Source organism: Typopeltis vanoorti, chromosome 16, assembly GCF_054136105.1.
Source record: "Typopeltis vanoorti isolate ZY-2024b chromosome 16, IOZ_Tvanoo_1.0, whole genome shotgun sequence".
Classification (NCBI taxonomy): Eukaryota; Metazoa; Arthropoda; class Arachnida; order Uropygi; family Thelyphonidae; genus Typopeltis; species Typopeltis vanoorti.
In genome coordinates, this window is record NC_143564.1 from 78,822,334 (window position 1) to 78,836,855 (window position 14,522).

Consider the following 14,522-nt stretch of genomic DNA (forward strand, 5'->3'; position numbering starts at 1 on the left):
TGTTTCAGTAAAGAGATTGTTCTTATACTCCGAGCATTTATTAATTACACAAGGATTCAATTCCGATTGGTGTAATGATTTTGAACTATTTCTTTTAGAATCTGGAAAATCACTAACTTAAGGCCAAAATAAAAAATATATACATTTAATGAAACTAAAATGACATATACACTTTTAATAACAATTTTATAGATAACTACAAAATTAACTGGATCCAGGGCCTTCTTAACCATGTGAGGTCACAACTGATCTGACATACAAACAAATTGTTTTAATATAAATATTCTTACGCATATCCAGTTATAGCTTGGAGGTCATGACTAGCTGTGCATACATATATTATGAGTGATATTCCACACTGTTTATGCCATCAGTTCAGTTTAACACATGTTATGTAAAGGTTTGTGATATTTGATAGTAAATTGTATCTGAGAGATACCACGAACTCTGATGTTGGTATAGTATTGGTTTAGTTTAGTTTTTTTTTTAATTTACTGTTGAAAATGGCTGGAAAAATATATCGATTGGATAATCCATCAGATGTTGAAGAGATTCAGCAAATGTTGCTCAAGTCCAATGATGAGAATGATAGAGTCGAAAGTGAAAGTGATATAAATTGTATCTGAGAGATACTGTGAACTCTGATGTCAGTATAGTATTGATTTAGTTGTTGTTTTTTTCCCTTTGTTTCTTTGTTCAATAATTTCTAGATTGTTGCTGAAAATAAATAAACCATGAAGTATTATATTTGAAGTGTTTTTTTTTTTTTTTAAGTTTTATTGCATTTCAGCACATACTAGTAATGAATGTATCTCTCGGATACACGCGACCTAAGCTGCAATTTAGGCCCTTTCCGAAAAAATAAAATTTTCTTCTTTTCCATGGGATCTTTTTTAATTCCCTTATGTAGCATACAATATTATTCCTCCTGTCTCACTGAAGTATAAATATTCTTACCTCTCGCAGTTCAATTTGACACACAATTTACTAATTTTTATACCAGAGAAAGAAGTTTCTTCTGCCTCTTCATAAACAACATATCTAAGTTTAGCCCTTCATGTTAAGCCACTTTACAGTTTCAAACTTGTCTTCTTTTATTTACTAAATACTTGTTGACTGTCTCAACTCCTCCAGAAAATGTCAATAGTAACTCAAACCCATATGACTATTCCACCATCTGCTAATTTCTCCATACCTCAACTATATGGTTGTGAGTACTCTGTGGAGTGCATCAGTCATACCACCCATGTCTCACTCTTGAAACAACTCCAAAAATGATCCTATGTGATGAGTACCCACATGTCAAAAAAATTATAGCAAGAATTGCAGTAAAGATAAACCATCTGCCATCCCTATAGAAAAATTGGATACATCTGTATCTACCAAAAATACACTTAACTCACCAAATGATATTGACACACCAGATGATGTATTAAACATTCTAATCGAAGAAGAGATACACTGGCCATCCATCCTTCCCTAAATCAATAGATAAATATAAGCCTGACAAAGGTAAGTCCTTGACATATTTTAAGTTGCACAAACCTAAAAAGCCTAAACAATAGGAAAATTTTTACAGTGGAACTGTCATGGTTTTTGCAATAATATTGATGATATCAAGGTTCTACTGCAGAAACACAAACCTTCCGGTCTGCAGGAAACATATTTAAAACCTAGTAGAGGACACAACCTTAAGGCATTTTACTATTGTTTGTAAGGACAGAACTGGAGATGGCCTGGCTCATGGTGGAATAGCTATGTGGACATGCCATACTACTTTCTGGCATGTCCAGCTTAATACTGCTCTGGAAGCAGTAACAGTTTGCATATCTGTGAAATTTCTTATTACAGTATGTTCCATTTATTTACCACTGGGTTGTGAGTTAAATGAAATTGAACTTGATAAACTTATACTGCGATTGCCTCACTCCACACTTCTCATGTGTGACTTTAATGGACACAGCACTCTTTGGGGTAGGGTAGTGCCAGCATGAATAGACAAGGTCATATCATTGAGCAGATGCTCGATAACCTCTCCCTTTTTTAATAATAAAGTTGATACCTTTTTTCCATGTGCCCACTCATTCATATTTTGCTATAGATCTTACAATCTGATCTTTTGCCATCTTTCCACATCTCATTTGGAATGTTGAAGAGAGCATCTATGGAATCAATAAATTTCCTTTTATTTGCTCATGCTTTCCTACACTGATACCCATGTGGAAATTGGACTGTGCTGACTTGTATACTTTTCCCCATCTTTCAAAATTTAATGCTAAAGCAGTTAGTCAAATACTTATCAGTGGAACAGTGAAGTATATCACATATTATATTGTCCAAGCTCCAACTGTGGAATCCAGAGTGTTAAGCAGACAGAAAAAGATCTAGACAGAGCATGGAGTATATTTCATAGATATTCTGCCATGATCAAATCTAATAGCCTTTAAATGTGCTTTGACCAGAGCACATTATGTGAGACATCAGAATCAAAAACAATCTTGGATAAAATTACATCATCATTTAATCAAGCAATCTGTTCAAAAATTATATGGGATGAAATCTGGAAAATAAAAGATGCATACAGACTGCACCATTTTGATTTCTTTGGAACATAATGAATATGTTGTTGCTGATCCTAAAGCTATTGCAGACAATTCAGAAAATAATTTTGCTAGAGTCTCAGCAACAGCTTCATATCCTCCTAAATTTTTAATATTGAAAGAGCAACAAAAACGAGAATTTAGTGGTTACACTTTTCTACCAGTGTGCTAGAACCATACAATCAGCCTTTCATTAAGGAGGAACAAAAAAAGAACTTTTCTACGTCTGTCATGCCATTGCAGCAAGTCCTGACGAGTTCCATTATGAGATGAGAAAACATCTTCCACGGATCTTGGATTATTGTCTTCCACCTCCTTCACTTAACATATAACAGAATACTTAAAGAGGAAGAGTTTCTGGATTCTTGGTGTAAGTTAGTCGTCATTGTCATCCCAAAACCAGAAAAGAATCCAGCACAATCAAACAATTATCAACCTATTGCTCTGATCATCTGTATTTGTATGATATTAGAGAAAACAGTTAATGCCAGACTTCTGGTATTTAGAAAGCAACAGACTTCTCTACAACACACAATGTGGCTTTCATAGACATTGATGAACATTAGACCATTTAGTCCTTTTGGAAGTATCATTCCCGTAGCACTGGAGGCCAGTTTTTGGGACTCGTCGTTGATTGAAAGCTTACATTCCTTATACATATTCATCAACTTAGTGACAAATGCAAGAAAGCATTGAATTCTCCTTCGTACCCTTCCTTCTACAGAATTGGGTGCTGAATGATGTTCCTTTCTCTGTCTTTATTCTGCATAGTCAAAGCTTGATTATGAGTCCCAGATTTACAGTTCTGCAAAGGAAAGTACACTTTGACTCTAGTCATCATTAGGGTATACAAATAGCTACTGGCATGTTTTGCTTATCACCGATTCACTGTTTATGCTGAAGCAAATGAGCTTGCTCTATCATCTAGACCAGTGCTTCCCAAACTTCTGGATGTCAGGGCCTCCTTTGTAAAAATTAAAATATTTTACGGCCCCCTCGAAAAAAAATTGTAATAGAGAGATATATTATTATAATATTTATTCTATTTATATTCAATACAAAACATACACAGCGAATATTGCAAAAATCAAATGCATATATTATATTTTTTGCCTCTTACCGTTTGGTTCTGAAGACAATGTGGGCTGTTTTGGTAAAATATGAAATACTGTCCTTTTTTTTGACTCTGTTTCTGCTTCTTCTGATTGTTCGCGGGATTTTGTTTTATTTTTTATCAGCCACTTATCAATCTCAGGATTAAATTTTTTAACGTAGAATAGATCAAATAATATCACCACTTACCGATACTGGCACACCACAGACTGATAACATGAAATTAGTGAATATTACCTGAATAAGGGAATCCCCGGACCAGGAACATTTTTCTTTTTTGTGACTTTTCTCCCTTTACTAACGCGAAACAGACAGCAAAGGCAGGTTATTAAAACGTTAATGTGATTGGTGCGGTATTAACAAAAGATCGCGCAACCGAAAGATAAAAGCATAGCTGACAATTGAGTTGAAATGCTAACTCTCTTCAACCGAATTCCATATGTGAAACTGCCATAACATTCATTATATATATATATATATATATTACTTAGTTTTAACACTTTTATGAATTTTAACACATTCGGTTGAATTTTATTGCTGCCTTGGGAAATCGAACTCACACACATCTAATTAATAACAATAGTTTTTAGTTAGATACTGTGTTTGCCCATGCAACATATGGTTTTGTTTGAGTCTATAATACAGCATAGTTTCTGTATGAGGGGACATGTGATTCATTAATTAGTGTGTTTTTATCTCAGTTATCACTAGTTGCACTATTTGTTGAGAAATATATTACACAGACTCCTCATACCTTATTCACTGGCAGAATAAAAGTACTTGTTTTTATTGCCTCTGCAGTATAGTGGCTGTTAGGGAGGGCATGTTGTTTACCACTACAAGCGAGTTACTATCTCCCCACATGAACTTGTTTAAGCTTTTTTTCATGTGTGAAGTATATGCGAAACTTTTATTGGTAACAGAAAACTAGCTCGGATGACAGTGATAATATAAAACGAGTTTTGATATGTATATAAAGTCAATATCAACAGTCCCTGATTATGAACGTGAATGCATGATGAAAGGGACAAGAAGATTTGGAGCTTCCCTGGAGAGCATTCAAAGTAAATACAATTAACCACTGCTTTGAAATGAAACATATGAATAAGCAATATTTACTAATATTCATTAAGCGCCGAAATACACAGGAAGCAAAGTTTGTGAACCAACACCAATGTGTGAATTTTTCAATTAAAATATAAAAAATAACAAAAAAGAAATAATAAATAATAAAAGTTAAATACGCTTCTTTTAAAATAAAAAAATCTACTTAGTCTTAAAACATTTTAAATTTGTTTTCATTATTTCACAGGCCCCCCCCCCCCCCTCAACAAAATCTATGGTCCCCAAGGGGGCCGTGGCCCACAGTTTGGGAAGCGCTGATCTAGACAAAAATAAGTGTCTCTGAACTATGTCCTAAAAATAATGTCTCTTGCAGAGCATCCCCCTGTGGACTATTACCCTTTTCTCTGCTTTGGAAGATCAAAATCACATCTGTCACACTTCCATACATCTCTTTGTTATGCATACTAAAAACATTATGGAAGCTATTGGTATTAATACTGATAGCATTATCTACACCATACATTACAGCATTCCTCCATACCAGGTTTGCACTCCATCCTGTAACCTCTCACTTTGCCAACTATAGAAGTCTCATACTCCATCTGTCTGCTTACAATTATATAATGAATGTAGAGTCGCCTACTCTGATTTCTTGCCCATCTATACTTATTGTTGAAGTTCTGAGACCTCTGTTGGTTGTACTGCAGTAATTATTATTATTATTATTTGAGATCTCGAGGGAAGCTATACATTGTCCAATCCAGCTGTCATGCCTTCTCTTAAACTCATTCACACTAGATGCACTGACTGTCTCTGAAGGCAAACTGTTCCACTCACTCACTGCTCTGTGAGAGAAAAATCTATCTTTAACCCCCCATTTTTTTAACTGCAAACAAACTTAACTTCCATGGATGCCCCCTATGTTTTCTTTCCACCTTCCATATAACAAAGAAAAATGTATCAGACAATATCCTATAACACCCATTCAGAAGTTTATAGACTTCTATCATATAACCTCTCTTTAACCAGAATCTGTAGTCCACATACGTGCAATCTATCCTCATAATGTGAATTCCATAATTCTAATATATTCAAAGATTTCTAACTCTTCTTGCAGCTTCTTTATTCCCTTGGAATCCAGAAGACCAAATCTGTGCACAATAGTCCAAATGTGATCTTATCAAGGCCTTGTAAAGTGGCAAAATGACTTACTTATCCTTAAATGTCATGTTTCGCTTCAACATCGCTATTATCCTCTGAGATGTATTTGCAATTTTTGCTGTGTGACCTTTGAACTTAAAATTCCTATCTACCATTATGCCAAAATCTCTAGCCTCAGTTTGTTGTAGCATAACCTCACTAATATAATATGCCATTGGAAATCTCATCATACCAAAGTGCATAACTTTACACTTATTAACATTAAACTGACAACCATTTTCATTGCCCAAATTTTCAGCCTGTTCAAATCATTCTGTAAGCATTAAACATCAGTGGCATCCCTGATTGTCCTGACTATCTTCACATAATCAGCAAACTATTAGACCTTTCCTAATGTCATTAATATATAGATTCATACTCGCCACATTTTGATACCTGTCTATCGACTTATTACTTATGTCAAAATTTCTGAGACATAAAACTACGTGGATGCTGGAAAGTGAACAAAAATTGATTAACTTAAATTAATTATTTTTCCAGCTGACATTTCTCTAGCTTAAGCTAGCCTTATCAGAGGCAATTTAACACTACACAATCAGTGAAGACAAACTAAAGTCACCTGGATAACAAGGATAGTCATGTGTGAAGAGCAACAGTGGATCTTTTCATGGTGATACCTGTTGTTAATGCTGATGGGTAGATAGGGCTGTGTGCCAAAATCTGTTTAAAATGATACCATCTGTTCTTTTGCTGTTAACTGGGTTTTGTAGAACTTCTGCCACTTCCAGGAACTGGAATTGGTAAAGTAGCCTGGCTTTCTTCCGTCTTATGAAGTGGTATTTCTCTATGCCATGTTAAGATAGTTTACTTTTAGATTCTCCATTCCAGATGTATTTGTTGTGTTCTTTTCTCCGGACCAAAGTAGTTTTTCTTGCTTGTCTGAAATAGTGACTTCCACACTGGCAGGGGATGCTGTAGGCACCAGGTAAGGAGAGAGGGTCTAAGCAATTCTTAATTTGTCTTAGGCAGGTAGAAATTTTGTTTAGAGGTTTGTATACAGCTCTGATTGTCATTTCAGGAGAGAACCCAATTTATTTGTTGTAGGGTAAAGATATAGTGTATGTGTAGTCTGGTTTAGGAGTGAGGATTTGTTTTGAAGGAGTTTGACCTGGTTTTTTTTGTTATATCCATTTTGTTGGAAAAATGTGAGTAGAGCCTATTGTTCCAGGTGTAGTGCTTCACCTGAAGATGAAATTTGCTCAGACATAGAGGCTAAGGTTTTGAAAATTCCAAATTTCTAGGCATGAAGTGGCATGTAGATATCTTCCTCTGCGTGTGTGTGTGTGGGGGTGGGGGGGGGGCTTATGGTGAATTTAACATATATATGAGGTACTTATCTACTTGCCTTGTAACTAAAGTATCCAATAAATCAAGAGCTTCTTCTTTTTCTTCTTCCTCAGTGAAACTAATACATGGATGGATATTATTAAGGAAATGTACAAGGTTAGACAGTGCTTGTGGGCCAAGGCCAAATGTCAAAGACATTGTATGCATACCTCAAACATACTTTGGGCTTGAGTGTGTGTGTGGGGGGGGGGGGTAGAATTAAGTGCCAAAGATCAAAATATTTCACCTTCAATTTGTTTAAAGAGCTGTTATTTCATCTAAAATACCTTGATTTAAGGCAGTGCTTAAAGAGTAAAGAGTATGCAAATATCAGGGGAATAAATTTTGGACAGGGGAACTAGTGTAGTTGGACTACAATACTGACTGTGGTGAATATAAGAAAAAGTAATTAAATTGTTTTAGTTAGTATATCATCTCTGTTGTCATCTCTTTCATGAAAATATCTGTATGATCAACACCCAAATGATTATATTCTGTTTTGTCCACATTTGCAGTGTCTCCTGAACTTGCCACGTGAGTCAGCAAACAACTGATTATTTATCCTCATATCAACTCATTATAATTAATATATAATAATACAAAAGAAAGAAAGAAAGAAATTGTTTTAAAATACTGTTAAAACATACCAAAGCATAATCTTGGCACCTTTCCTAGTAAAATCACTGTTACTTAAATTTTCAGTTGTTCACTCCATTTGTCCCATATGTTCATTTCAAAAAAAAAAAAAATAATAATAAAAAAAAAAACTTTTTTTATTTTATTTTAGAGATGATTAAGGAGTAAATATCATGTTATTGTGATATTTTGTTTTTTGTATTTTCTGAATGATATTTAAAATCATGGTCATTTTCAAGTGTAAGATGAACTTGGATCTGTGATTAACAGGATCCATCAGGATATTAATAATTTATGACTAGTGTTGCTTAATCTTTAACAAATATTTGTTGCACTTCCTTTAAAATCAGGATGCTTTTTAACTCAAAATTTCCTGCAGACTGTATTTTTAAGTATCAGAACTTGTGAAAAAGTCATACTGTTTAATGTAGATTAATTACTGTTGATTTTATACATTAGGATGATGATGTTGATCCAAATGAGATATATCCATGGTTTCATGGTAGTATAACCAAAGAGGCTGCAGTAGAGAAATTGGCAAAAAGTAAGTTTCTTTTATTTTTATTAATATCATCATCATCATCCATGGAGTCAAAAGGCTCATCTTGTGAACTCCATTCACACACAACATATGCCTTAAATATATTCCAGTCATCTACAACTTCTCATACAAAAAAAAAAACTTGCTCTTCATTCATTCATTCCACTTGCTCACACCTTTCTTATATAGCTTCCAGAAATGTCCTCTTGCTTTTCCCCTGCTTTCTTCTCATTCTAAGAAAATCCTCTTCCACGTTAATCTAGTAATAACCCCTTACCTTATATATGTTTCAATTATATCTCCCCCCCATCCATAGACTCTGCTCATTGCATTTCCTCAATCCATACTCAGCATTCCAGAAATGAGAAACCATCTAAGTCATTCACTTTTAGACTTTCTGATATCTTTTCCTTTTGAAAACTAGGTAACTATATCTATGAACATTAATCCATATGTTGCCTTGAGCAAAGCTTTATATGGTGGAGCCATAATCTCCTTAATTCCACATGTTAGTGTCTTCTGAATCAGTGTCATCATCATCTGTTGTGTCATCCTCACAATCACATTTTGTGGGTTACTGTTTGATTCCTCAGAAGTAAAAGAATAATGGGAAGAGCTTATTTGTATATATTTAAAATTATTATTTTTTGAAGTGTTATTTCAATTTAGTCACACTATAAGAATTGTATTTAAAATATGATTGGATAAAAACTCTTTCTATCAAAAAATAATATACATGAAAAATAATATAATTATTTATTTTTTATAATTTTATACTTGAAAAATAATATAATTGTTTTCTTTTGTTTCATAGTATGAAAACTAAGTATTTCATTCAGTTTAATCAAGTTCTGATACTTATTGGTTATTTATGGGGCTTACAAATCCTGAGCTAATCCTTGTCACTATTTTTATTATTGATTTATTTTTAAAGTGTTTTCAGCTAAATTAAAAGAGAACTATTTATAATGACAATGCTACTTTGGCCTATTTGGGCCAAAGTAGTATTTGTTTTAATTGTGAAACTTGGTTTTCTTTTGTAGTGAAATACGGCTGTGTTGCTATATTTCGACACATCTATTAGTAACATAACCATAAAGGTTTGCTAATTCATTTTATCCATTAAATAACTCATGTGAATTTAACTGAAATGAAGAATTTATCACATTATCCTCTTGAAATGTGCTGAAAAATGTAGAAATGATAATTAGTGTCTTATCATATTTAAGGTATATACGTATTGCATTCTTCTGAGTTAATTTGAATACTTAACAAAAATCCCTGTTCTTTGAGTTGATTTTCTATAAATTGCATGTGACATGTCACTATTTTTTTTATTGATTAAAAGGAAAATTAATTGCGTATTTCAATTTCAATGGTGAATTTGATTTTGTTATAATGATCAATAGAAAAATTCAAGAAGTTATTCAGATATTCTTATTTGTATTGCTAAAGAATAAAAGTATTGTCTATATAATGCCACCACAGAGATGGTCTATGAGCAATATTACTTCTAGTTTCTTTAATGAGTAGTGAACCCAGTGGTATTACTGATTAAAATTAAGTCTTGCCACTTGGGTGATATTTTTATTCTCAGATTTTTCAGTTCCTGCTTTTTTTAATATAGGGAATTTGTGGGATTCTCTGCTGTCCAAAATTCTAAATTTCATAAATGAATATTGCTGCAAAAAAATAAACAAATAAAAATTCCTGTTTTTATTTTCTTTATCTAATATATGCCATTTGATAAATGCAGATATCTTGGCTATAATCATTTACACTTTTGTGCATGACCAGTTAATGCAGCCTTCTGAAACTCTGGCTGCCATCTAATATGACTCAATAGAATATATATATATATATATATATATATATATATATTTTTTTTTTCTTCCTGCATCAACCCATCAGTCACTTGTTTTGCTAGCCATATCACTCCATGTTCTTGGGCATTAGGCCATGCCACACCACCTTTTTGACATTTCCAGACAATTCTGTGCTTTCAGTGTGCTGCCCTTTTTCTGTACACAGCCATCCACAAAGTGCAGTCTGTGCAGGAATGGTTTATTGAGTTGGTGTTCAAGAAATTGACTGGCCTGCACAGAGCCCTACTCTCATTCCCATCAAAATCTGTGGAATGAATTGAATGCCAATTGCGAGCCAGGCCAAATTGCCCAACATCAGTGATCGATCTCATAAATCCTTTTCTGAAAGAATGGAAGGTAATTACTGCAGCAACAGCAGCATACTAAAATCTATTGGAAAGCCTTCCCAGAAGATTTATAGGCTGTTATAGTATAATATTTATGATGTTTGTGCTATTTGTAATTATTATTTTTTGAAGATGTTTTTAATTACGATTATTATATCGAACTGTGATGTTAGTTATATTCTATGATTTAATTTATCTTATGTCTACCTTACTTCTACTCTGTTAAATATTCTTTACCTTGTTCTATCTTAAGCCTATTAGTTCAGTCCCCCCCTCTTGTAATCCTTTATACTACCTACAAGTGTTAGTGCTGTTAGTGTAAAGACCTCTAGAAAAGGCAATTCACAGATCCAGTGTTAACTATTTCCCACGCGATATAATTCAGAGAAAATTTATTTGTTTTTTCGACTGTGCCACCCTGAATTAATGTTATGGCACAGGAAGAATAGTTATAACACTTATAGAATAGTCACTTTCTAAAATAATACCTTAAATAGTCAGTTGTGGCAATTTCTCTAATTTATGCACACAGGTTTGGTTATTTTTATGAGACAGTGCATTGGTCAAAAATCAGACAATAGTTTTTAAACAAACAAAACATGTATATTTTACTTTAAGCACAATATAATATTAAACAAATTTTCTCTAATTCCTGCTTTAAGTTTAAAGCAGGAATTAGAGTCGTAACCTTACAATATAGACCTGCAATTCACAATGCTAAGAAAAACTTGCTTTACCAACACTAGACAATTTCTCAATAAATATATTAGCTAACTTTCAGCCTCAGTTACTTCTTAGCGACTTGAACAACTAATTTTAACAAAGCTACGTTCAGTGGACATACAATTCTTGTTCACCTCAACGTTAACATTAAAATCTACTCACAAATTTGTAGAAACAAATATAGTCCTACCAGTCTGGATGACTTTTGGCGGTTCTGCTGACTGCTTTCCTCGGTCCTATATCCTAGCCTTTGCTGAACGGTTTTTGGCGGTCATCCTGGGGTAGTCCTCGTCCAGGATCTGTAGCATAGCTACTGTCGACGCCGCATATCTGGACGCACGTTCCGCTACTGGAAATACATCTCCGTAGAATGACCTGCCTCTCTTGGGCTTTTTCTTTCTGCAAGACGAACAAACTTCTCGAACTCCTAGAACAGCCTCCAACCTAAACTAGTGTCGGAGACCCCCCGAATCTTCCATAAATAAATTATGTCACTGATGTTTTAACCTTCAGAGTTGGCAGCAACAATCTCTACATCTGAACCGCCTTCAATACTTTTGTTTATTTTTAAGTCGCCAACATAATCCGGTCTAATCCCCTTAACTTAAAGAATTATTTCTAACATACTGTTACACCAAACCAACATTATGCACAATTTTACCCTTTACAATATTTTTTTTATAATTTGTGAACAATTTCCATATCATTCCTTTTGATAGTTAGCTTTACAAGTTTACAATCAGCACTTCTTTAAAATATAGTCATTTACAATTTTTCTCTTTCCTCATGGTTTGTGGCCTCATTAAAATCGATGCTGAAAAATCGTTATATAAAATTTCACCACATCGAATTTTACAATGAAGTGTAAAGAATTGGTCAGATAATGTAGGACAAGTGATCTCAGCAATGTTGTTAGCAAAGCAAGTTCAGTACATCACATTCGTGAATATAAAATTGCTGTTCTAACTTGAAAAACTCTGAATCCTTCACAAGGGTATATAAAACAAATAAACTGGGGTATTATAAGGATTTCAGAAGCACTCTTAACTGACCTACTCAAGGAAACATAAATTTACCATAAGGCTCAAGGAAACATAAATTTATCATAAGGAGAACTTTTTTCAGAAATAAATGCTGATGATGTGCACTGAGAAGGATGTGTCTTGCCATAGATAAGGAAAAATCAACTCCTTGAATCACACAGAAATAAAGGTAATCCCTTCTAGAACAATTGTAATTTGTCTGGGAAAACAACAACTAAGATTTACATTAAGATAATACAGTTAATATGTCCTTGATGCTAATCATCGTAAAGAACATTTGAACATTTTTTAGTGAGATCCATTTCTATCTGTGTATAGAAATGGATCTCACTTAGAAAAAGACATTCTCATCGTTAGACTAACTATAACTTTAAATAACTGCATGTTCATTGTGCAGTTATTTAAAGTATTATTTAAAATAACATATAAAACAATCAAAACAATCACAAGAAATTATAACTTACAAATCTCTAACAGTTAAAGACCACAAAGGTCACAAACTAGAGACATGGAATTCATTAAACAAATATAGATAGATACTTGAGAATTGTTTTTCCAGAAGTTGGAGATCAGACAAAGGAAGTATCCATGCACCTAGAAATTAGATTAAACAAGGAATAATAATAATAGGGCAAATGCTGCTATACAGAGCACTTGGAATAGATGAGTAAGTGATATAACAGTTGCACAGGAGAAGAAATAAGAATAAAATATTTCATGAGCCATATTCAAAATACATTACATACAGGAGAAATACTTAAAGATTATGCCAATTTATGAGAAAAAAAGATTTGGAAGATAGCAGAAATTACATTCCACAAAATTTGCTAAAGTACACCTACAAGTTTTCATGGGAATAATTTAAAACAGGATAAAGAAAACCTCAAAAGAAACAATGGGTGAATAGCAAACAGGCTATGATGAAACTGAGCTTATTGAGCTGTTGTGAGACACAACTTTCTAAAGCAGCATGTGGCAGAAGGAACTCGAGGTCAAGATTGTTAGAACTGATTATAGTGTCAGAGGAGGTTTCAGATAAAGAGGTGACTCTTTACCTTGGGTTGGTGACAGTGATTATGCTGTATTGACCTGGGAAGTGATTAAGTTTAGATGTTCCATTCAAAAAAGATTTCATGCTGAACTACAAAGCATCAAATTATGATCATCTGAAGAGAATACTATGTTTGGTCTCATGGTATGAGTTGGTAGATGTGTAGGATATTAGCACTGCATGAGAAGTATTAAAAATGCCTCAATGATACAATATTGGAATTTGTCCCTGGAGGACAAAGAATAAATAGGATAGGAATAAAATGGATGTGCACTCTTATTTAAAAAGATGATTTGGAAGGAATACCATGCAAATAAGATGATTATGGAGATTATAAGGCGCAAGCCACAAGATGTTATGCAGTTTATTTTTTACTTGGTTAGAGTATAATAAATTTAGTTTAATCCTTTATCCAAGTGTGTTTAATACTTTATCAAAGTTTGCACCTGAAAGTATCTTCAGGACTGGGGTAAGGTGGTACAACACCAGGGCACTCCTTGCAAAGGTGGAACAAGCTACCAACACTCCTATCTCAGTATCTCCCATAATGCAAAACACATCTCCTTGCGGATATGTCTAATGTTATGCATTAAGGGAAGGGCCACAACCCAGACTAGTTTCGACCTTTACTGAGGTCTCTTCAGTGGGAGTCAAGCCTAAGTGGAGATACCTGGCAGAAGCATTAGCAGGTCATCTCTACCTATAGGAGTTGCCAAATGGTGTGCCACCTTTTTTTAATAAATTACTCTGGATTTAAAGAAAGATGTTGAAAGTTTATTTTTCACTTGGTTAGAGTATAATAAATTTGGTTTAATCCTTTATCCAAGTGTGAGCAAACAAAGTTTGCACCTGAAAGTATCTTCAGGACTGGGGTAAGGTGGTACAACACCAGGGGGCACTCCATGCAAAGGTGGAGCAAGCTACCAACACTCCTATCTCAGTATCTCCCATAATGCAAAGCACATCTCCTTGCGGATATGTCTAATGTTAT

The 14,522-nt window shown here is 33.9% G+C and overlaps 1 protein-coding gene across 6 annotated transcripts in view; it reads left to right on the plus strand.

Moving 5' to 3' along the window:
• vap (RAS p21 protein activator vap) overlaps nt 1-14,522 on the plus strand; it is a 689,463-nt gene that overhangs the window by 139,802 nt on the left and 535,139 nt on the right. For all 6 annotated transcript variants that reach the window (XM_090406565.1, XM_090406568.1, XM_090406566.1 and 3 more), the window contains exon 6: nt 8,421-8,505. In XM_090406565.1, coding sequence (XP_090262691.1) covers nt 8,421-8,505 — 85 coding nt within the window. The remainder of the gene's footprint in view (nt 1-8,420; nt 8,506-14,522) is intronic.